The sequence below is a fragment of the Ahaetulla prasina genome, chromosome 4 (assembly GCF_028640845.1).
Source record: "Ahaetulla prasina isolate Xishuangbanna chromosome 4, ASM2864084v1, whole genome shotgun sequence".
In the NCBI taxonomy this organism is placed as follows: domain Eukaryota; kingdom Metazoa; phylum Chordata; class Lepidosauria; order Squamata; family Colubridae; genus Ahaetulla; species Ahaetulla prasina.
Genome location: NC_080542.1, coordinates 8144006 through 8166948, shown reverse-complemented (window position 1 = coordinate 8166948; position 22943 = coordinate 8144006). Strand labels below are relative to the sequence as shown.

General features: G+C 36.5%; 2 protein-coding genes across 2 annotated transcripts; both read right to left on the bottom strand.

Annotated features, from left to right (window-relative positions):
- Nucleotides 1-4160: 4160 nt before the first annotated feature.
- On the bottom strand, nt 4161-13560 carry LOC131197014 (vomeronasal type-2 receptor 26-like). The gene is made up of 6 exons (XM_058180568.1): nt 13367-13560; nt 12228-12519; nt 10236-11099; nt 5526-5753; nt 5203-5329; nt 4161-5059 (listed from the first exon to the last, which is right to left on the bottom strand). Exons 1-6 carry the CDS (start codon nt 13558-13560, stop codon nt 4161-4163), a joined length of 2604 nt encoding a protein of 867 aa, XP_058036551.1.
- Nucleotides 13561-16976: 3416 nt separating this feature from the next.
- LOC131197013 (vomeronasal type-2 receptor 26-like) lies at nt 16977-20924 on the bottom strand. The gene is made up of 3 exons (XM_058180567.1): nt 20364-20924; nt 18004-18130; nt 16977-17875 (listed from the first exon to the last, which is right to left on the bottom strand). The coding sequence occupies exons 1-3, from the start codon at nt 20922-20924 to the stop codon at nt 16977-16979; spliced, it is 1587 nt and encodes a 528-aa protein (XP_058036550.1).
- Nucleotides 20925-22943: the final 2019 nt, after the last annotated feature.

The following is a 22943-nucleotide window of genomic DNA, read 5'->3' as shown; positions in this document are numbered from 1 at the left end:
TGCTGGGTGGTGGTCTGAGAGTGTGTACAGATAGAGGTTTGTGTGTTTTTTCTTAGATGGTGTGTCCTAGGGAGCCATTGGGTTTCTTGTAGACTAAGACATCTAGGAAGGGAAGTTGGTTGTTAGCGTCTGTTTCCATGGTGAACTGTATTTTGGGGTGTAGGCTGTTGAGGTGTGTGAGGAAGTTGTCAAGTTTTTCTTTCCCGTATGGCCAGATTATGAAGGTGTCATCTACGTATCTGAGCCAGAGTTTGGGTTTGTGATCAGATTTTTCTAGTGCTTGGGTTTCAAAGTGTTCCATGTAGAGGTTGGCAATGACAGGTGAGAGGGGTGATCCCATGGGTGCTCCTTCTATTTGTTTGTATTTTTGTCTGTTATAGATGAAGTATGTGTTGGATAGGCAGTGATTGGTCTACCACTTAAATTTTAAATTGGACAGATGTTGTTTTGGATTGGCATTTCAAAATGCTGGAACTATTTACTTAAAAAAGCTAACATCATCTTTATATTTTTGATTGTTACCTTTAAAATTGGATAAAACTGGTTAAGATTGTAATTTTACTTAAGAGTGCTACCTGCTGACAAAGGAAGGCATAACACATTCCCAAAATCCCAGAAATATTTGGCTATTGGAGATTTAAATGTGAGAACAAAAAAGACATTCTTATTAAAGTGACCCCTGAAGGCTTCAACACAAGACTAAATTTAGAAAGGTTCTGAAAAATTTTTGGGACTATCCAGAGGAACAGGCCGAATAGGTTTGGGATATAAAGATTCATGAATATTGAACTTTTTGAGAAGTGGCTTTGGTTTGAATGTCTGGTTTTGGGACTATTGGACAAAAAAGGAACAAAATAAAATTAAACAAGATGCTCCATCAGCAAGAAATGAATGGGATCTGGGAAGAAATGGCATCAATAATTCAGAGTATTAAGGATACTTTGACAAGAAGCTATAAGGAGATTATGAATAAAATGCAGAGCATAGATGAAGAGCTGGAAAATATGACACAAAGGACAAGGAAAAACCAAGACGCTCAGGAAGAGGAGGAGCCAATTGAAAAAACAGATGAAAAAACAGAACAGACAAAGCATCAAATAAAATGAGATGACAAGAAGGAGATAAAAACAAAAATAACAAGGACTGGAAATAAGATGAGGGGAGAGTATCTTAAGGGAGTTAAAAGAGGAGCTGGAGTTGCAGGAAGACTTGTCTGGGAGAGAGATAGGTTCAAGAGAATATCTTGAAATATATTGAAAATTAGACATTGGAATAGGGCTGAGAAGGGAGAAATGTTTAAAATGATTGGTCAAGATGCAGAAGCAGATAGAGATAAAGATCCAAGAGAGGAATATGGGAGGCAAGCTGAGGAATGAACAAGTAAAGCTTTAAAGCGAGCAAGAAATGATGGATAGAAAGGGAATATTTTAAAATATAATAATGGCATAGTTAAAAGTTAGAATAAGGATGGAAACTAGAGAGATGGGGATCAATGGAACACAATTTTTTACATAATAAGATGAAGTAATAACAAGAGGGGAAATAGAATTTGAACGATGGTAGCATTAAGCATGTTTGAATAATATGCTGATTGGCATAATTAAATAATGGAAGATTATAATTTAACATAAATATGTGTATTATTATTAGAACCATATAAGTCTGTTAAATGTAACAAATGTGACTATTAATATTTTATCTGCATTAAAAGGAATGACCTTTAGAATATGGTGATTGGCACAAAAATAACATATTGAAATACTGAATAATTAAATAAGGAAAGATTATAATTCAACAAAAATATGTGTGCTATTATCAGAATTATATAAGCTTGTCAAACGTAGTAAATATGATGAACATTATTTTATTTGTACTAAAATGTAAGGCACACTGTTCACACATTGATACGTATGTAAAAAATAAAATAAAAAATTGGGCGAAAAAAGAAAAAGAAAAATGCCAAACTTTTAATTCCAAACCAATTCAAATCACTCTTTATTATGGTCTTTTGGTCAGCACAACTTTGAATAAAGAATGAAGCAGAAGGAAAAATAGATTTCATTTCTTTTCATCAAATTTTCCATAGTCTTGAAATCTATAAACAGATTGCAATGAAGATAGATTTATAGATCCAAGAGAGGAATATGGGAGGCAAGCTAAGGAATGAACAAGTAAAGCTTTAAAGCGAGCAAGAAATGATGGATAGAAAGGGAATATTTTAAAATATAATAATGGCATAGTTAAAAGTTAGAATAAGGATGGAAACTAGAGAGATGGGGATCAATGGAACACAATTTTTTACATAATAAGATGAAGTAATAACAAGAGGGGAAATAGAATTTGAACGATGGTAGCATTAAGCATGTTTGAATAATATGCTGATTGGCATAATTAAATAATGGAAGATTATAATTTAACATAAATATGTGTATTATTATTAGAACCATATAAGTCTGTTAAATGTAACAAATGTGACTATTAATATTTTATCTGCATTAAAAGGAATGACCTTTAGAATATGGTGATTGGCAAAAAAATAACATATTGAAATACTGAATAATTAAATAAGGAAAGATTATAATTCAGCAAAAATATGTGTGCTATTATCAGAATTATATAAGCTTGTCAAACGTAGTAAATATGATGAACATTATTTTATTTGTACTAAAATGTAAGGCACACTGTTCACACATTGATACGTATGTAAAAAATAAAATAAAAAATTGGGCGAAAAAAGAAAAAGAAAAATGCCAAACTTTTAATTCCAAACCAATTCAAATCACTCTTTATTATGGTCTTTGGTCAGCACAACTTTGAATAAAGGATGAAGCAGAAGGAAAAATAGATTTCATTTCTTTTCATCAAATTTTCCATAGTCTTGAAATCTATAAACAGATTGCAATGAAGATAGATTTATAGATAGAGAGCAAATGGTTATGGCCCAGCATGAAAGTCTATTGTCAAATGCAGTTAAATGTATTGCATTCACAAACTCAATAGGTTTTCATTCTGAAGAAGCCTAATAATGTATCGAGATACGAATGTATCTTTTCTTTTTATGTACACTGAGAGCATATGAACCAAAGACAAATTCCTTGTGTGTCCAATCCCACTTGGCCAATAAACAAATAATTCTAATTCTAACAAATCCCAAATTGATATCCAATAATACTATGTTAAATACATATTCGTAAAATGGTAATTAGCTTTTTACTATATTTAAGTAGTGCTTTATGAAAGAATCTTGGAAAATGTGGCAACTTAGACTTTGTTGTTGTTGTTAGTTGCGAAGTCGTGTCCTACCCATCGTGACCCCATGGACAATGTTCCTCCAGGGTTTCCTATCCTCTGCCATCCTCTGGAGTCCATTTAAGCTCACACCGACTGCTTCAGTGACTCCATCCAGCCACCTCGTAGCAACTTAGACTTTTTTTTTAATTTGCATTTATATCCCGCCCTTCTCCGAAGACTCAGGGCAGCTTACACTATGTCAAGCAATAGTCATCATCCATTTGTATATTATATACAAAGTCAACTTATTGCCCCCAACAATCTGGGTCCTCATTTTACCTACCTTATAAAGGATGGAAGGCTGAGTCAACCTTGAGCTTGGTGGGACTTGAGCCTGTAATAATTGCAAGCAGCTGCTGTTAATAACAGACTGCATTAGTCTGTTGAGCCACCAGAGGACTTAGACTTAGAATACCTTTATTGTCATTTTAAATGTACAGTAATGATCATACCACATACAAGGAGCTCCAGTGGCACAGTGGCTAGAGTACAGTACTGCAGACTACTTCTGCTGATAGCTGTTTGTCTGAAATTTGGTGGTTCAAATATCACTGATCTCAAGGTTGACTCAGCCTTCCATCCTTCTGAGGTGGATAAAATGAGGACCTCAAATTGTTGGGGGTAATATGCTGACTCCGTAAACAGCTTAGAGAAGGTTGTAAAGCACTGTGAAGTGGTATAAAAGTCTAAATGCTATTGCTACATTAAAATGAAATTTTGCTGCATACAGCTCTCAGAGGGCCACCATCTCCAATATACACTACATAAACATGACAAAAATAAATAAATAAACAAATAAATACAAAACTATGCATATACCCTCATGCCCACACAGTCTAGTTCAGGTTTGTACATGTACACTTGGGATACTATTTCCTCTTTATGAGTTGCTCTCTCTGATTTAGGTCAGGTCTGAAAACAATGATGTAGCACTTTGGTAAGAATATGCATCCCAGTAATGCAGCACTGGAGGCCAAGATGGAAAAGACCTCCACAGCTACCATGGCTTTTCCTTTTGTGCTCAGATAGGCTGGAAAGAAGGAGATCCACACACTGCAAAAGGCCAACATGCTGAAGGTGATGAACTTGGCTTCATTAAAGCTGTTGGGTAATTTACGGGCAAGGAAAGCCATAATAAAGCTGGCAATGGCCAAGATACCCATGTAGCCCAAGACACAATAGAAGTAGAAAACTGACCCCTCATTGCACTGTAAAATCATTTCTTGGAGCACTGAGTGCATGTCCATTTCAGGAAATGGGGAAGATGTCAACAACCAAAGTATACAAATCCATACTTGGAATAGAGAACAGGAAATGATAGTCCAAAAAGCCAACCTTTTCCCTACCCATCTCCTCATTTGAGATCCTGGTTTAGTCGCCATGAAAGCCACAACCACAGTGATGGTTTTGGCTAGTACACTAGAAATGGCCACGGAGAAAGTGACACCAAACATTGATTGTCGGAGAAGACAGGTTACTTTGCTAGGTTGGCTGAGAAAGAGTAAAGAGGAGAGAAAACAGAGCTGAAGAGACACTAGCAGAGTGTAGGTGAGGGACCGGTTGTTGGCTCTGACAATGGGAGTATCCCTGTGCTTAATAAAAGTTCCGAGTACCCAAGATGTCAAGAAGAAGAAACAAAGAGCTGCTGAAGCTAAACCGATGCCTAAGGTTTCTTCAAAGGTTAGAAACACTAGCAATTTCAGGATACATCCATTCTTTTCTTTATTTGGGTAACGATCTTCTGAACATTCAAAACAGTCATCCATATCTGGAAGTAAAATCAAGGAATTTGTCACCTAGATATTGCAAATTATTGAAAAACACCTTATTATTTGTATGCATCAAAATAGTTCATTAAAGTTTGCTTGAGTCTAATGAAAATTGGTAGGTTAGGTAGAATGCCTAACCTACCATTTTGATTTGAAATCTTCCCTTCTGGGCATGGATCACAGTAATAGCAGCAGAACTGTTCCCCCTCGATCCCTTTCTTCCAGGATCCAGGGAAACAAGGGTCATTGCATCGAGAAAGTGGAAGAACCTGATAAGAAGCATAAAAGGTTTTGAAATTGAGATACTTAAAACAGTTTATAATTTTTGACAAATGTTTGATCATCAACATTTGAAAAGAATATTCTATTGTTTATTTAAAAAACCCAGAAATCAAATTTGTAAACAGACCTCATTCAATATAGGATCATAATGGATCAATCATAGCCAGTTCAGTAATTTGATACCTGGTTAAAAGCTGGGTTCCAGGCAATCACATCTTCATCAATGAATAATTGTTTCCCCTTCGGAGCCTGGAGATCCATCTTTCCAACTCTAACTCTCTGAATGGATCTGTTTGGAAAAGTGATCAAGTTGGTGATATCAAATCCACCTCTTGCTTCTCCTTTCTCATTCAGGAATACTCTCTCCCCAGCTGAATTGTTAAAAGAAATGATTTGAAGAAATGAATGGAGCTACTTGAAAGAGAATGAAAGAGAAAGGGAGTTGAATTCAGTGTAATAGAAAGGTGTATTCAAGTGTCATTGATGCATTCTTCCCATTCCTATAACAATCATTCACAATCATTCACAATCATTCTTCCCATTCCTATAACAATCATTAAATACGTACACTTAGAAATTTGATAATTGATATTTCATAGATATGTAGATGGCTACTCTATTATTAATTTGATATTATTTTAAGGAAAGATAAGAATTAACCAAAGCAGATTAAAAATAGGTTATTGAGATTAATCAAATTCCTTCAATTATATAAACAACTATGAAACCTAGAACATAGTTAATCTTTCCTCAGTGGTATAAATATATTTGATAATCTAAAATATGACAAATTTCTTTTAGCCAGGTTTGAAAATTTGAGAGTCATTCTTCACTAGATAGATAGAATAGAATAGAATAGAATAGAATAGAATAGAATAGAATAGATTTTTTTTTTATTGGCCAAGTGTAATTGGACACACAAGGAATTTGTCTTGGTGCATATGCTCTCAGTGTACATAAAGAAAAGATACCTTCATCAAGGTACAACATTTACAACACAAATGATGGTCATAGGGTACAATTTAACACTTAATGATACAACACTTAACGATAATCATAGGGTACAAATAAGCAATCAGGAACAATCAATATCAATATAAATCATAAGGATTACCAGCAACAAAGTTACAGTCATACAGTCATAAGTGGAAAGAGATTGGTGATGGGAACAATTATTGCAAAGGATTATGGATTATTGTTAGCTAGCTAGCTAACTAGCTAGTGAAATGATAGATAGATAAATAGGTAGGTAGGTAGGTAGGTAGGTAGGTAGGTAGGTAGGTAGGTAGGTAGATAGATAGATAGATAGATAGATAGATAGATAGATAGATAGATAGATAGATAGATAGATAGATAGATAGATAGATAGATATTGTTCCAAAGCACAGATGCCACTTCTAAAAAGTAATATCTTTCAATTCATTCCTCTTGAATTCTGATAAGGACAGAAAACTCAGCCTCTCAATCCTGAAAAATTCCTGAGTATTTGAAGAAATGATTATTTTTAGAGGAGCAATGAAAAGTAACCTAAATTATCATTTTAAATATCTCTTATTGTACAAGCTATGGTGATTTCCTAGATAACTCTTACTGATACCAAAACAAGATAAAAGGTAGAGAAGGGAACTACAGGGTCAGCCACATTGGACTTAATTCTCACTAGCAAAGATGAAATGAAAGGAGATGTTGAAGTTACAGGAATGTTATGTGGGAGTGATCATGCAATAATGGAATTTAATATAATGCAAACTGATGCAATAGAACACAGCCAAGCTAGAGTCTTGGACATCAAAAGAGCTGATTTCAACATACTTTGAGAGAGCTTGTAAGAGATTCCATGGATTAGAATTCTCAAGGAGAAAACACCCAAAGAAGCTTGTGAAACTTTGACAGTGACATTATAAAAGCCCAGTCTAGCACAAATCCAATGAAGGAGAAAAATAAGAGATCTCAAAGAAATCAGCATGGCTGCACAAAATACTGATAAACTGAAAGAGGACAAATACCTATAAAAAGTTGATGGGGGCAAATAACTAAGGCAGAATATCAGCAAATAGCTCAAACCTGCAAAAATGAAGTCAGGAAAGCTAAGGCTCAAAATAAACTAAGGCTTGTGACAAAAGTAAAATATAATAAAAATACATCTTTCAACATGTAAAAAACAAGAAGAAAATCAAGGAAAGAATTGGTCCATTCATGGGAGAAATGGCAAGAAAGTGTCAAGCAGAAGGGAAAAACCAGAACTGTTTAATTAATTTTTTGCATCTTTTTTTATATAAACCAGTCCAACCTATCCAAAAAAAAAAAAAAGCAATAAAATTCAGATGAGGAAAACAGGTCAACATAAGCAAGAAAATGGTAAGAGAATACCTATCCACTCTAGATGAGTTCAAATCACGGGTGAAATCTAAAAATTTTCCCTACCGGTTCTGTGGGTGTGGCTTAACTGGTGGGTGTGGCTTGGTGGTCAGATGACTGAATGGGCATGGTCAATAATAATAAATAATAAAAATAATAAAGTATACAAAACTTGGGAGGCACCGGTTTACTTTCTTTAAAATAGAGGCCCCAGTCTACCAATTGCCTTTTACTGACAGGCCTGGGTCTACCTTCTTTACAGACCCAGGTCTACCAATTGCCTTTTACTGACAGGCCCGGGTCTACCTTCTTTAAAAACAGACCCCGGTCTACCAATTGCCTTTTACTGACAGGCCCCGGTCTACCTTCTTTAAAAATACTACAGCGCTGATCAGCTGTGGTGTGGCCCTTTGAAGTGCCACCGCAGTCGTTTAAGGCTGTTTGCAGCTATATCACCACCGAGCACTTCAGGGACAGAGGAGAAGAACAGCGAGGCGTAGGCAGTGGGGGAGGGCAGGGATTTTTGCTACCGGTTCTCTGAACTACCTGCCCCCATCGCTACCGGTTCACGCGATCCGGTCTGAACCGGGAGCATTTCACCCCTGGTTCAAATGTATTATATCCCAAGGTTTTGAAGAAAACAAACAGACCATGTCAGGCAAATCTTATTGAAGTCTTTGACAAGCGATAAAACAGGAGACCAGTGAAATACTGTAGATTAGGGGTGTCAAACTCGTGGCCCGAGGACCGGATGCATCACATGCTAGCCATGCTACTCCATGTGACGACAACATGATGCCACGAGTTTGACACCCCTGCTGTAGTTATAATTTATTTGAACTTCAGTAAAGCATCTAATAAAGTAGACCACAACCTACTATTTGATAAAGTAGAAATATCTGGGTTATACTACATCGCAATCAGATAGATTTGTAATGTGTAGTCCTTAATGTAACTACAGCCTCATGGAGGGAACCAGGGGTGAAATTCAGCAGATTCTGACAGGTTGTAGAGAACCAGTAGTAGAAATTTTGAGCAGTTCGGAGAACCAGTAGTGGAAATTTTCAGTAGTTTGGAGAACTGGCAAATACCACCTCTGGCTGGCCCCAGAGTGGGGTGGGGAATGGAGATTTTGAAATAATCTTCCGCCAGGAGTAGGGAGGGAATGGAGATTTTGCAGAGCTTCAGAGGCTTTTTTTTCTGAAGTTCTGTTTTGGAGGCTTTCAGAGGCGAGTTTTTTCTGAAACAGAGTTTCAGAGGCAGGAAAATAAAAGCCAAAAAAAGCAAGGCACTGAGCTCACAACCAAGGAGCCTGTTGCTAAAATTCACCTCTAGGAACAGCTGATTGGGGGTATTCTGGGAGGCTGATCCACCTGCCAATCAGCTTGTTTCTTATTTTCCTCCCCAAAAACTAAGGTGCATCTTATTCTCCGAAAAATACAATATGTGAATTCTGATTCTATTTTTTTTCTCCAGGAAAGCTAAGGCTCAAAATAAACTTCTTTTTCTACATCTATTTTATGCAGAACAGAATAACAGCGATGAAAGGGACCCTGGAGGACTCAAACACACTACTCAAGGAGTGGACCTAATACCATTCTAAACAAACAAACTTATGCACGGTCACTCACGCCCTCGTCACTTCTTGCCTGGACTACTGTAATGCTCTCTACATGGGACTCCCCTTGAGGTGCACCCGGAGACTTCAGTTAGTTCATAATGCAGCCGCGCGGGTGATAGAGGGAGCCACTCATGGCTCCCATATAACACCGATCCTGCGCAGGTTGCACTGGCTACCTGTGGTTTTCCGAGTGCACTTCAAGGTGTTGGTTACCACCTTTAAAGTGCTCCATGGCATAGGACCGGGATATCTTCGGGACTGCCTTCTGTTACCACATGCCTCCCACTGGCCGGTACGCTCTCATAGAGAGGGTCTTCTCAGGGTGCCATCAGCCAAACAGTATAGGCTGGCGACCCCCAGGGGGAGAGCCTTCTCTGTGGGCGCACCTACCCTCCTGGAATGAGCTTCCCCCAGGACTTCAAAAACTTCCTGACCTCCGGACCTTTCGCCGCGAGCTTAAAACATATCTATTTTTCCGAGCAGGACTGGCTTAATAGGATTTTTAAACATGGATTTTATTGGGGTTTATTTTATATTTTGTATTGTATTTTAAATTTAGGCTTTATTGAATAAGTTTTTTAAATAGTGTTTTTATTGAAATGTATTGTATTATTTTATCTGCCTGCTCACTGCCCTGAGTCCTTTAAATTAAATTATTAAAAAAAAAAAATCACTATCCAATCACTTTGTAAAAATCTCCAGTGTTGGAGGATCCATAACTTCTGAAGGCAAGCTTTTCCACTAATTGATTATTCTCACTGTCAGGAAATTTCTCTTCATTTCTAGATTGTTTCTCATGCTTAACCTGATTCCACACTTAGAAAATATTAAGACTTTTCACAGTAGGTTCAAAAGAGAATTCTACACCAAACTGCTCATTGAAATAAAAGAAGTATCTGATGCAAAAGGAATACCTGCCAAGCCTGAAGATACGGATAGCCAGTTTTCTTACCAATCACATTTTTCTTTCTTTTGAAATATAATGTGTAGAGGGCTTGCAAAGCATAAGCCACAGAATAAACAGCATTGTAGATACTGTAGCTGTGGCCAGTCATTTCTATTTCAAACAAAGGCGAAGGAAGATCTTCTAACTTCTTCTGCCCAGTGCACGGTTTATTATGCATTTCTTGTAATTCTGGTTTTGGAAATGAACATTCAAACGATTGTTCCCAAACATCCTGCAGAAACCCATTTCTGGAGATTGAAAGAGGATTTACAGTCAGAAGAAATTCCTTGAAACCTTCAACTGCTATTGAGTGAATGGTGAAGGAAAGAGCCCCATGGAACATCTGGAGATCCCAACTGATTTGAAATCCTGATAATATGAAATCAATCTGTGCAGTCATGATCCACACCCTTCTAAATAATGCAATTTCCTTGCTTTCAGGATCTACTAGAAATGGAACCAATCTTAGCCATATAATTGCCCAGGATTCTCCATAGACAAGAAATGCATTGGCTTTGCTATTGATCATATTAATGGAAACCATTGAGATCATTTGATAAACTTCTGGGAAGACTTCCAAGTGGACTAGTTGTGGAAGCCTTTCTATGAACGCTGAACAAATTCCGTTCTGTGAAAGTAAGGGCTGCATTTTTTGTAAGAAATTTTCTCCATTGTGGTTATCAACAGAAAAGATCCCAATCCATGTCCATTTGAAATGGTGAAGCAGCTGGATAATCCCAATGTACTGATGGTCTTCTTTGGGGACCATGAAATAAAGTGAAGAGAGCTTACTGGTCTGGAATTCCTTTTGGGCTAATGAGCCATATGTCAGCTATAAGAAAGTGGAATAGTATTCTGTTCAAACGTTAAATCAAAACTATTTTTTTCTTATTGAGATTTTTTATGAAATACAATCAAGGAACATTTTTCTTAGAATTCTTCTAAATATCAATAGAGAATGGAATTACATGGAATTAACATAACATAACATAATAAGAGAGTTGGAAGGGACCTTGGAGGTCTTCTAGTCTAACTCCTTGCCCAGGCAGGAAACCTTACACCATTTCAGACAAATGGCTATCCAACATTTTCTTAAAAATTTCCAGTGTTGGAGCATTCACAACTTCTGCAGGCAAGTTGTTCCACTTATTGATTGTTCTAACTGTCAGGAAATTTCTCCTTAGTTCTAAGTTGCTTCTCTCCTTGATGAGTTTCCACTCATTGCTTCATGTCCTGCCTTCAGGTGCTTTGGAGAATAGCTTGACTCCCTCTTCTTTGTGGCAGCCCCTGAGATATTGCAACACTGCTATCATGTCTCCCCTAGTTCTTCTTTTCATTAAACTAGACATACCCAGTTCCTGCAACCATTGTTCATATGTTTTAGTCTCTAGTCCCCTAATCATCTTTGTTGCTCTTCTCTGCACTCTTTCTAGAGTCTCAACATCTTTTTTACATAATGGCGATCAAAACTGAATGCAATATTCCAAGTGTGGCCTTGCCAAGGCATTATAAAGTGGTATTAACCACTTCACGTGATCTTGATTCTATCCCTCTGTTTATGCAGCTCAGAACTGTGTTGGCTTTTTTGGCAGCTGCTGCACACTGCTGCCTCATATCTAAATGGTTGTCCACTAGGACTCCAAGATCCCTCTCACAATTACAGTTACAGTTACAATTGTGTAAAGTTACACAATTACTTCAAAGACAGATAAGAGATCCATTGTTTTAATACATCCAAAGAGTATACTACATTCAAATCTTCACTCAATTATGAAATGACTCTGGATACTTGCTTCTTGCACTCCGCATTTTAGTTTCAGAAAAAAATGTTCAGTAATAGACCTGAAGCCATACACAACACCCTAACACAAAGCTAAGCCTAATCTTGGATGCTCATTAAATATTCCATAACAACAAAATATATATACAGTATTTTTTTCATAACCCCACCACAACTTACTTGTGGAATCTTGAAGAATCCTATAATTTCAGCTATGTAAGATGATGTGTCAAAATCCAATCCTCCAATGATAGCCATGAGATTCTTCTGGCTATCACATCTGTAGTTAGGGACAAATTCCTGAGATTTGAAAAGCAGGTCCAGAGTGGTACGATAGGTCATCCTTGGATTGAGGTAACTGTCATAGATGTGGAATCCGATAGTGACGTTAGGTAAGATCTGGGAGTCCTCATTGATCTCTTTCACAGCAAAGGCCAAAGCAAGGACGTGTTGATGAAATTTGGTGATTACACTGCAAATAATTTAATTATTCTAGTTGAAGATAAGAGTTGACAATTCTTATAAGGAGGTGTCTTTTCTGTATAAATAATAAACATTTTTGTCTCTGATGGTAATAGAGAGGTAACAACCTTTCTAAAATTCTTAATAATTTATACAGAGATGTCCTTGAAGTTCTCTCGGCTTAATTTCTTTCTTGCAGATATTTCATTACGCAATGTTACCTACTTAGCACTCAGGATGTTATCTAGTTTGGATAATGAAATCTCTGCAAGAAAACAAGCAATGTCACCAAAGCCCCTCATTTCAACCATGAACTAAAATATTGTCCTTTATTGGTAATTTGTATAGAGTTCAAATCTACTTTTTACCCAATATTTGTGTAAACAAAACTATGCTGCAATAAATACAGATAGTGACTTTTTTCAAAATACTCTCTTTATTTTGTATGTGACTTTCACGAAAATTTATATGAATCCTTTCAGAATGTATATTTACCATATGTATGTTTAGTGAAGACACATAATGCCAAACCTTTTTAAAAATTACCTTATCCTCAGTCTATGTTCAAAAAGAGACTTTGTTTTTTGTAAAAGTTTTTTATTTTTTATCTTTACGGGAAAGGGGGAAAAAAAGAGACTTCTTGTTCTGCAATTTTGTACATTTCATGTGAATGTTTTTAAAATAATGTAAAGAAGATTATTTCTTCTGCCAGAACCAGATGCATTTGAAAGAGTCAGAAATCACAGTTTACGTTAAAATTATATTACATTGATGCACAAGTAACTTTTACTCATACAAGGGTTTTTTGTTTTTTTTGGAAATCCGGCTAGTATTAGACAGAAAAGAAAAATTCTTACATTGGTACTTCATAAGGTGTTATAGCAGGATGTTCAATAAATTTTATTTCATAAAAGTGGTAAACGATTTGAGTTGCCATCCCACCAATGGTGAAGTCTCCAGGCTGGTACCATTCATGCGGAACAAGGAAAGGATCACTTGCAGGGCAGCTCAGAGTAACTACTCTGTGCACCAAAAACATCAGGAGAAACATCTTGATGCTTTTGTTATTGTGCAGATGTTTTGTCTTCTATCTTACCAATCGGAAAGTATAGGTAATCTAATACTTCATCTAAGGATTACATTTGAGAATGCAATTAATGACAAAATCTATCGTGTTCTGTTTGAAGATCCCCCTGAGCGCAGATTTGTATCTTGTGTACTGCCAGGATTTGAACAGATATTCTGACAGAAGAGAACAGAGTGTAGAATCTTGAAGCAATGAGTCTGACAAAGCTCTAATTACCCCTTGTGCCAATCTCCCAGTGGTTCAAGACCTGCTTTATAGCCAGAGAAATACCTTGATTGTTGTTGAATTTAAATACCCTTCTGTGCAGCCTTATATTTATATTTAGCCGAGAAAATATGGTGATTCCTCTAGGAGATTTTTTTTTTTTTTGATCAGACAATAGGTGGTTGATGGTTTACCTATTTTTTTTTAATCAGCAATGCCAATGAAAGTAGCCAAGGGAACACTGGCAATAGAATATGTATTTAATTGTTGACATTGTTGAAATAAAAATAATGCTTTTTTTCAAGGTACCACATTTATTTTCTACCATTTTTTTTTTACAAAATAAAATAGGAATAGATATATCAGGTCATTTATTGTGCATTTTTTTTTCAAGGAGTAAAAATGCAGAACCCTAAAAAAATTACCTGAAGCTCACTAAAAATCTTCAAAAGATTCCTTGTACTGAAGTTTTTATATTGTATATACAAAAAACTTGTCTTCTATTCTATTCTATTCTATTCTATTCTATTCTATTCTATTCTATTCTATTCTATTCTATTCTATTCTATTCTATTCTATTGCACTTTATTTATTACACTTTAACATAACCTAAAGCAGGGGTCCCGATTGTTAGGAATTTTCTCTCCTTAATTAATTTCCATCCATTGCTTATTGTTTTATTTTCAGGTGCTTTGGTAAATAACTTGTCCCCCTTTTACTTTTGGACCCTCTTAGAAGGGAGGGGACATCTCTTGTTGATGATATAAACCCTTAGTGTCACCTGAACCATGAGATGGCTAGCAAATAAATTTGATAAGCAAATCAATAAATAAACAAATAAAATTTGATAGTTTTTTCCCCTTTGTGTATCAGTTGGGTGATCCTTCTGCTTATATTACCTATGAGAAGGCAATAAATTGTTTTATTTTATTTTGAAATGGACAGGAAACTGTAGCTTTAGGCCTAACTATGGTCTCCTCCTCCTCCTCCTCCTCCTCCTCCACCTTCTCCTCCTCCTCCTCCTCTGCTTCTTCCTCCTCTCCTCCTCCTCCCTCCTCCCCTCCCCCCTCCTCCTTCTCTCCCATCCCTTTCTCATTTCATTTTACTTTCATTGCTGAACAGAAGAGTACTGAAAATCTCACAAACTAAAATGCGCCAAGTGTGAATTCACAGTAGATATCTCCAGTATGTGACAGAGCATATAAATGAGACAAGAGGCACTGTAGCCTAACATTTATTTGTAATGTCTCTCTTCAGATCATCAGCTCAAAAGTAGAAGCCAGAGCTCTGTTTCACTGTATTAGAAATGCAAGGAGTCTGAACTTCTCAGGAACAGCAAAGAGCTCCAGTGACACTGAAAAAGGTAACTTATGACCATTTGTCACACTGTAAAGTCTAATGAAGAGAAAGACTATGGGTGACATGGTAACAGTGTTCCAATATTTGCAAGAAGTAATGGATGGAAATTTACCAACAAGAGACCCAACTTAGAAGTAAGGAGAAATTTCCTGAGACAGTGAGGACAAGTAAACATTGGAAAGGCTTGCCTTAAGTGGTGTTGAGCTCTATCATTGGTGGCTTATAAGGAAAGATTGGACAGACAATTGTCTGGAATGTCATAGGCTCTCCTACTTGGGCAAGGGGTTGGACTAGAACATCTCCATGATCCTTTCCAATTCTGTTACTCTGTTATATATTGACATCTAGATGATCTTCTAAGACGCACTTTGATTTCATATTTATAACTTTGACCATAACTGCAATGAGGATTGCACTTTCATATTAATTTAGGCCACTTGTCCTGTCCATAGAGACTCTGACTCTCTGTTGCTCCATCTCTCTTTCTTTCCTTCTCTCTCTCCATTCCTACCTACATACCTATCTACTTATCAATCATCTCCATGTAGGACAGTCGTAGTCAACCTGGTCCCTGCCGCCCACTAGTGGGCGTTCCAGCTTTCATGGTGGACGGTAGGGATTTTCTCCGATACTGATGCACTTTCATTTTTTTTTTATTTAATCGACTTTTTCAAATATTTTCCTAGCATTATTTAAAAACATTTTCATTAGGTTTTCATAAAATTCCACATGACAATTTAAATTTCTGAAAATATACTATTTGTATCGCCCGTGCATAAGTTTAGTTCATGTTACCTAAGTGAAACTAAATGGTGCTATAGTGCGACCGCAAACAAAAAAGCCTCGTCCCAGAATAGCTCGCGCATCTCCCCCCACACCACCCAGCTGTAACAGACAAGCAGAGATGGTAGCTGGTGCCCCTCGCAAACCTAATCCATGATTCGCAAGAGGCATGTGCAGATGATGATACACGATGCATTACTGTGGAACCGGTGGGTGGTTAGAAAATTTTACTACTAACAGAGATGCAAAAATGGGTGGTAGGTATAAAAGGTTGACTACCCCTGATGTAGGGGACCACTCACAATTTCCCCCAGATATTTTGATCTTTCTTGTCCCTTCCTTTATCGGTGAGGATACATTTTTCCCTATGATTTGCACTGCATTTCACCTTTGTTTTTATTGAAAAAATGCGAGACTTCTAATTCCAAACCAATTCAAACCATTCTTTATTATGGTCTTTGATCAGCACAACTTTGAATAAAGGATGAAGCAGAAGGAAAATTACATTTAATTTCATTTCTTGAAATTACTGAAATCTGAAAGCATGTTGCAATGAAGATAGATTTACGGACAGCGAGCAAATGGTTATGACCCACCATGAAAATCTACTGTAAAATGCAGTTAAATGTATGGGGTTCATAATCTCAATAGGTTTTCATTTCGAAGAAGCCTAACAAATCCAAAACTGATATCCTATAATGCTATGTTAAACATATATTCATAAAATGGTAATTAGCCTTTTACTATATTTAAGTAGTGTTTTGTGAAAGAATCTTGGAAAATGTTAAAAATGTGGCAACTTAGACTAAGAATAAGTTTATTGTCACTTTAGATGTACACTAATCGGCATACATTAAAAGGAAATTTCATTGCATACAGCTCTCAGAGGGTCACCACCTCGAATATACACTACATAAACATGACAAAATAAATAAATACAAAATTATGCATATATTTTCATAAACACATATGTGTTAAATGATACAGAGAAACAACACAGTGTAATTTGGATGTATACATATGCAATTGGGGAACTAATTCCTCTTTATGAGTTTCTCTCTGTGATTTAATTCAGGCCTGAAAACAATGATGTACCACTTTGGCAGAAATATGCATCCCAGTAACGCAGCGCTAGAGGCCAAGATGGAGAAGACCTCCACAGCTACCATGGCTTTTCCTTTTGTGCTCAGATAGGCTGGAAAGAAGGAGATCCACACACTGCAGAAGGCCAACATGCTGAAGGTGATGAACTTGGCTTCATTAAAGCTGTCAGGTAATTTACGGGCAAGGAAAGCCACAATAAAGCTGGCGATGGCCAAGATACCCATGTAGCCCAAGACACAGTAGAAGAAGGAGGCTGACCCCTCATTGCACTGTAAAATCATTTCTTGGAGTGCTGAGTGCATGTCCAACTCAGGGAATGGGGGAGATGTCGACAACCAAAGGATGCAAATACATACCTGGAAGAGAGAGAAGGAAAGGACAGTAGAAAGAGCTAATCTTTTCCCCACCCATCTTCTCATCTGAGATCCTGGTTTAGTGGCCATGAAAGCCACAACCACGGTAATGGTTTTGGCCAGAACACTAGAAATGGCCACGGAGAAAGTGACGCCAAACATTGATTGTCGGAGAAGGCAGGTTACTTTGCCAGGTTGGCTGAGAAAGAGTAAAGAGGAGAGAAAACAGAGCTGAAGAGAGACAAGCAGGGTGTAGGTGAGGGACCGGTTGTTGGCTTTGACAATGGGAGTATCCCTGTGCTTAATAAAAGTTCCAAGTACCCAAGATGTCAAGAAGAAGAAACAAAGAGCTGCTGAGGCTAAACCAATTCCTAAAGTTTCTTCAAAGGTTAGAAACACCACCAGTTTCAGGATACAACCTTTCTTTTCTTTATTTGGATAATGATCTTCTGAACATTCAAAACAATCTTCCATATCTGAAAGGAAAATCAAGGAATTTTTCACCTAGTCATTCCAAATGATTGAAAGTAATATATTAAGTAATTCAAGTAATATATTAAAGGTTGCTTAAGTGTAATGGAAATTGGTAGAATACCTAACCTACCATTCTGATCTGAAATCTTCCCTTCTGGGCATGGAACACAGTCATAGCAGCAGAACTGATCCCCCTCAATTCCTTTCTTCCAGGATCCAGGGAAACAAGGGTCATTACATCTAGAAAGTGGATGAACCTAGTGACAATCATAAAGGATTTTGAAATGGAAGATACTTAAAACAAAGAGAGGGAAAATATTTTTGACTTCCTCAAAAAATGCTGAATTCATCAACTTCATCAGCAATTTAAAAAGATGTAGAAATTACAGTGATGTACAAAAGGTTATGTTTGAAGGGTAGATTGTTTAAATAATTTAACAGGGTAACAATGTCATAGAAACATGGCCACTCTTGTGATTATAAATGGAAATGCAAATGAAATATGCAAGCATGTTTTTTTATTGTAATGTCAATTTGACAAATGTCTGATTATCAACAACATTTGAAAAGAATATGCTATTGTTTATAAATAAAAGAGAAATCAGATTTGTAAACAGACTGCATTCAATATGGGATCTTAATGGATTAATTATAGCCAATACAGTAAATTGATACCTGGTTAAAAGCTGGATGCCAGACAATCACATCTTTATCCATGAATAATTTTTTCCCTTTTGGAGCCTGGAGATCCATCTTTCCAACTCTAACTCTCTGAAAGGATTTGTTTGGAAAAGTGATCAAGTTGGTGATATCGAATCCACTCATTGCTTCTCCTTTCTCATTCAGGAACACTCTCTCCCCAGCTGAATTGTTGAAAGAAATGCCTTGAAGAAATGAATGGAGCTACTTGAAAGGGAATGAAAGAGAAAGGGAGTTGAATACAATGTAGTAGAGAGAAGGACACTGTATTCAAGTTTCATTGATGCATTCTTCCCATTCCTATAACAATTATTAAATATGTACATAGAAATGTACACGGCTACTCTATCAAAAAATTGGTATTATTTTAAGAAATGATAAGAATGACACAAAACAGAATGAAAGTAGGTTATTGGGATTAATCAAATTCCTTCAATTACTGTATTGAAACAATAATGAAGCCTAGAACATCTTCCCACAGTATGAATATATTTGATAATCTGAAATAATACAAATTTCCTTTAGTCAGAGACTCATTCTTCAATAGATAGATGTGAGATGGAGATTATTACAAAGAATGGATTATTGATGGCTGGCTGGCTGGCTGGCTGGCTGGCTGGCTGGCTGGCTAGATAGATAGATAGATAGATAGATAGATAGATAGATAGATAGATAGATAGATAGATAGATAGATAGATAGATAGATAGATAGATATTGTTCCAAAGCACAGTTGCCATTCTGAAAAGAAACATCTTCTAATTTATTCCTCTTGAATTCTGATAAAAACAGAAAGCTCAGCTTCTCAATCCTGGCAAATTTATGAGTATGGAAGAAATAGTTGGAGAACTGTTTATTTTTGGAGAAGGCAATGAAAAGTAACCTAAATTATCATTTTAAATATCTCTTATTGTAAAAGCTGTTATGATTTCCTAGATAGCACTTACTGATACCTAAACATGATAAATGGTAGTGAAGGGAATTAGAGGGTCAGCCACACTGGACTTAATTCTCATTAAGAAAGATGAAATGAAAGAAGTGATGAAGTTACAGAAATGTTATGTGGGACTGATCATGCAATACTGGAATTTAATGCTCTGCAAGTCAAGCTAGAGTCTTGGACTTCAAGATAGCTGATACAAAGAGGGAGCTTGCAAGAGATTCCATAGATTAGAATTCTCAAGGTGAAAACAACCCAAGAAGCTTGTGAAACTTTGAAAAATGACATTATAAAAGCCCAGTCTACCACAATTCCAACAAATGAGAAAAATAAGAGATCTCAAAAGAAATCAGTATGGCTGCAAAAAATAATCTCTGATAAACTGAAGGAGAAAAAGGACAAATATAAAAAGTGGAAGGGGAGAAAATAACCAAGGCAGAATATCAGCAAATAGCTCAAACTTGCAAAAATGTCAGGAAAGCTAAGGCTCAAAATAAACTTCTTTTTCTGTGTCTATTTTACACAGAACAGAATAACAGCAATGAAAAGGACTTTGGAGGTCTTCTAGCCCATTGCTCTAGGAGGAGACCTTATACAATTTTAAACAAATCACTATTCAATCACTTTGTAAAAATCTCTAGTGTTGGAGCATCCGTAACTTCTGAAGGCAAGCTTCCCCACTAATTAATTATTCTCATTGTCAGGAAATTTCTCCTGATTTCTAGATTGTTTCTCATACTTAACTTGATTCCATACATAGAAAATATTAATACTTTCCACAAAGGGTTCACAACATAAGTATTTATCAAATTGCTAACTGAAATAAAACAAGTATCTGATGCAAAAGATATACCTGCCAAGCCTGAAGATATGGATAGTCAGCTTTCTTACCAATCACAGTTTTTTTCCTATTGAAATATAATATGTAGAGAGCTTGCAAAGCATGAGCCACAGAATAAACAGCATTGTAGACACTATAGCTGTGGCCAGTCATCTCCATTTCAAACAAAGTCGAAGGAAGATCTTCTAGCTTCTTCTGCCCAGTGCACGGATTACTATCCATTTCTTGTAATTCTGGTTTTGGAAATGAACAATCAAATGATTGTTCCCAAACATCCTGCAGAAACCCATTTCTGGAGACTGAAAGAGGATTTACAGTCTGAAGAAATTCCTTGAAACCTTCAACTGCTGTTGAGTGAATGGTGAAGGAAAGAGCCCCATGGAACATCTGGAGATCCCAGCTGATTTGAAACCCTTGTAACATGAAATCAATCTGTGCAGTTGTGATCCACACCTTTCTAAACAATACTATTTCCTTGTTTTCAGGATCTATTACAAATGGAATAAATCTTAGCCACGTAATTGCCCAGGATTCTCCATAGACAAGAAATGCATTGGCTTTGCTATTGATCATATGAATGGAAATCACTGAGATTGTTTGATAAAGTTCTGCCAAGCCTTCCACGTGAATTAGTTTTGGAAGCCTTTCTATGAACGCTGAGCAGATTCCATTCTTTGAAAGTAAGGGCTGCATGTTCCGTAAGAAATTTTCTCCATTGTTGTTATCAACAGCAAAAATCCCAATCCATGTCCACCTGAAATGATGAAGCAGTTGGACAATCCCAATGTACTGATGGTCTGAAGAAATTCCTTGAAACCTTCAACTGCTGTTGAGTGAATGGTGAAGGAAAGAGCCCCATGGAACATCTGGAGATCCCAACTGATTTGAAATCCTTGCAACATGAAATCAATCTGTGCAGTCATGATCCACACCTTTCTAAACAATACTATTTCCTTGTTTTCAGGATCTATTACAAATGGAATAAATCTTAGCCACGTAATTGCCCAGGATTCTCCATAGACAAGAAATGCATTGGCTTTGCTATTGATCATATTAATGGAAATCATTGAGATTGTTTGATAAAGTTCTTCCAAGCCTTCCACGTGAATTAGTTTTGGAAGCCTTTCTATGAACGCTGAGCAGATTCCATTCTTTGAAAGTAAGGGCTGCATGTTCCGTAAGAAATTTTCTCCGTTGTGGTTATCAACCGCAAAAATCCCAATCCATGTCCACCTGAAATGATGAAGCAGTTGGACAATCCCAATGTATTGATGGCCCTCTTTGGGGACCATGAAATAAAGTGAAGAGAGCTTATTGGTCTGAAATTCCTTTTGGGCTAATGAGCCATATGTCAGCTATAAGAAAGTGGAATAATACTCTGTTGAAATATTGAATCAAAACTATATGAAATACATTCAAGGAATATTTTTTTTCTTAGAATTCTTCTAGCTATTAATAGAGAAAGGAATTACATGGAATTACTTCAAAGACAGATAAGAGATAAATTGTTTTAATACATCCAAAAAGTATACTACATTCAAATCTTCACTCAAATATGATATGACTCAGGATACTTGCTTCCGGCATTCCGCATTTTAGTTTCAGAAAAGAATGTGAAGCAATAGACCTGAAGCCATACACAACACCCTAACACAAAGCTAAGCCTAATCTTGGATGCTCATTAAATATTCCATAAAAACAGCAAGAAAATATCGATTTTTCCTACTCAATCCCATCCCAACTTACTTGTGGAATCTTGAAGAATCCGATAATTTCAGCTATGTAAGATGATGTGACAAAATCCAGTCCCCCAATGATAGCCATGAGAGTCTTCTGGCTATCACATTTGTAGTTAGGGACAAATTCCTGGGACTTAAAAAGTAGATCCAGAGTGGTGCGATAAGTCATCCTTGAATTGTAGTAACTGTCATAGACGTGGAACCCAAGAGTGACGTTAGGTAAGATCTGGGAATCCTCATTGATCTCCTTCACAGCAAAGGCCAAGGCAAGGACGTGTTGATGAAATTTGGTGATTGCACTGCAAATAATTTAATTATTCTAGTTGCAAATATAAGTTGACAGTTCTTATAAGGAGGCCTCTTTTCTGTATAAATAACAAATATTTCTGTCTCTGATGGTAATAGAAAGGTAACAGCCTTTCTAAAAAATTTAAAAATTTCTGCAGAGGTGTCCTTGATGTTTTCTGAGCTTGGTTTCTTTCTTGCAGGCATTTCATTACCCAAAGTAGGTAACATCATCCCAATTTAGCACTGACGATGGTATCTAGTTTGGATAATAAAATGTCTGCAAGAAAACAACCAATGTCACCAAAGACCCCTCATTTCAACATTGAACTAATTGTATAGAAGTCAGATCTATTTTTACACAATATTTGTGTAAACAAAGATATACTGCAATACCGACAAGTAGTGACTTTTTTCAAAATACTATCTTTATTTTGTACGTGATTTTCACAAAACTTTATATGAATACTTTCAGTAAATATTTTTAACTATATGTATGTTTTGTGAAGACAGATAATGCCAAACTTTTTAAAAAATTACCTTATCCTCGGTATATGTTGAATAAGAG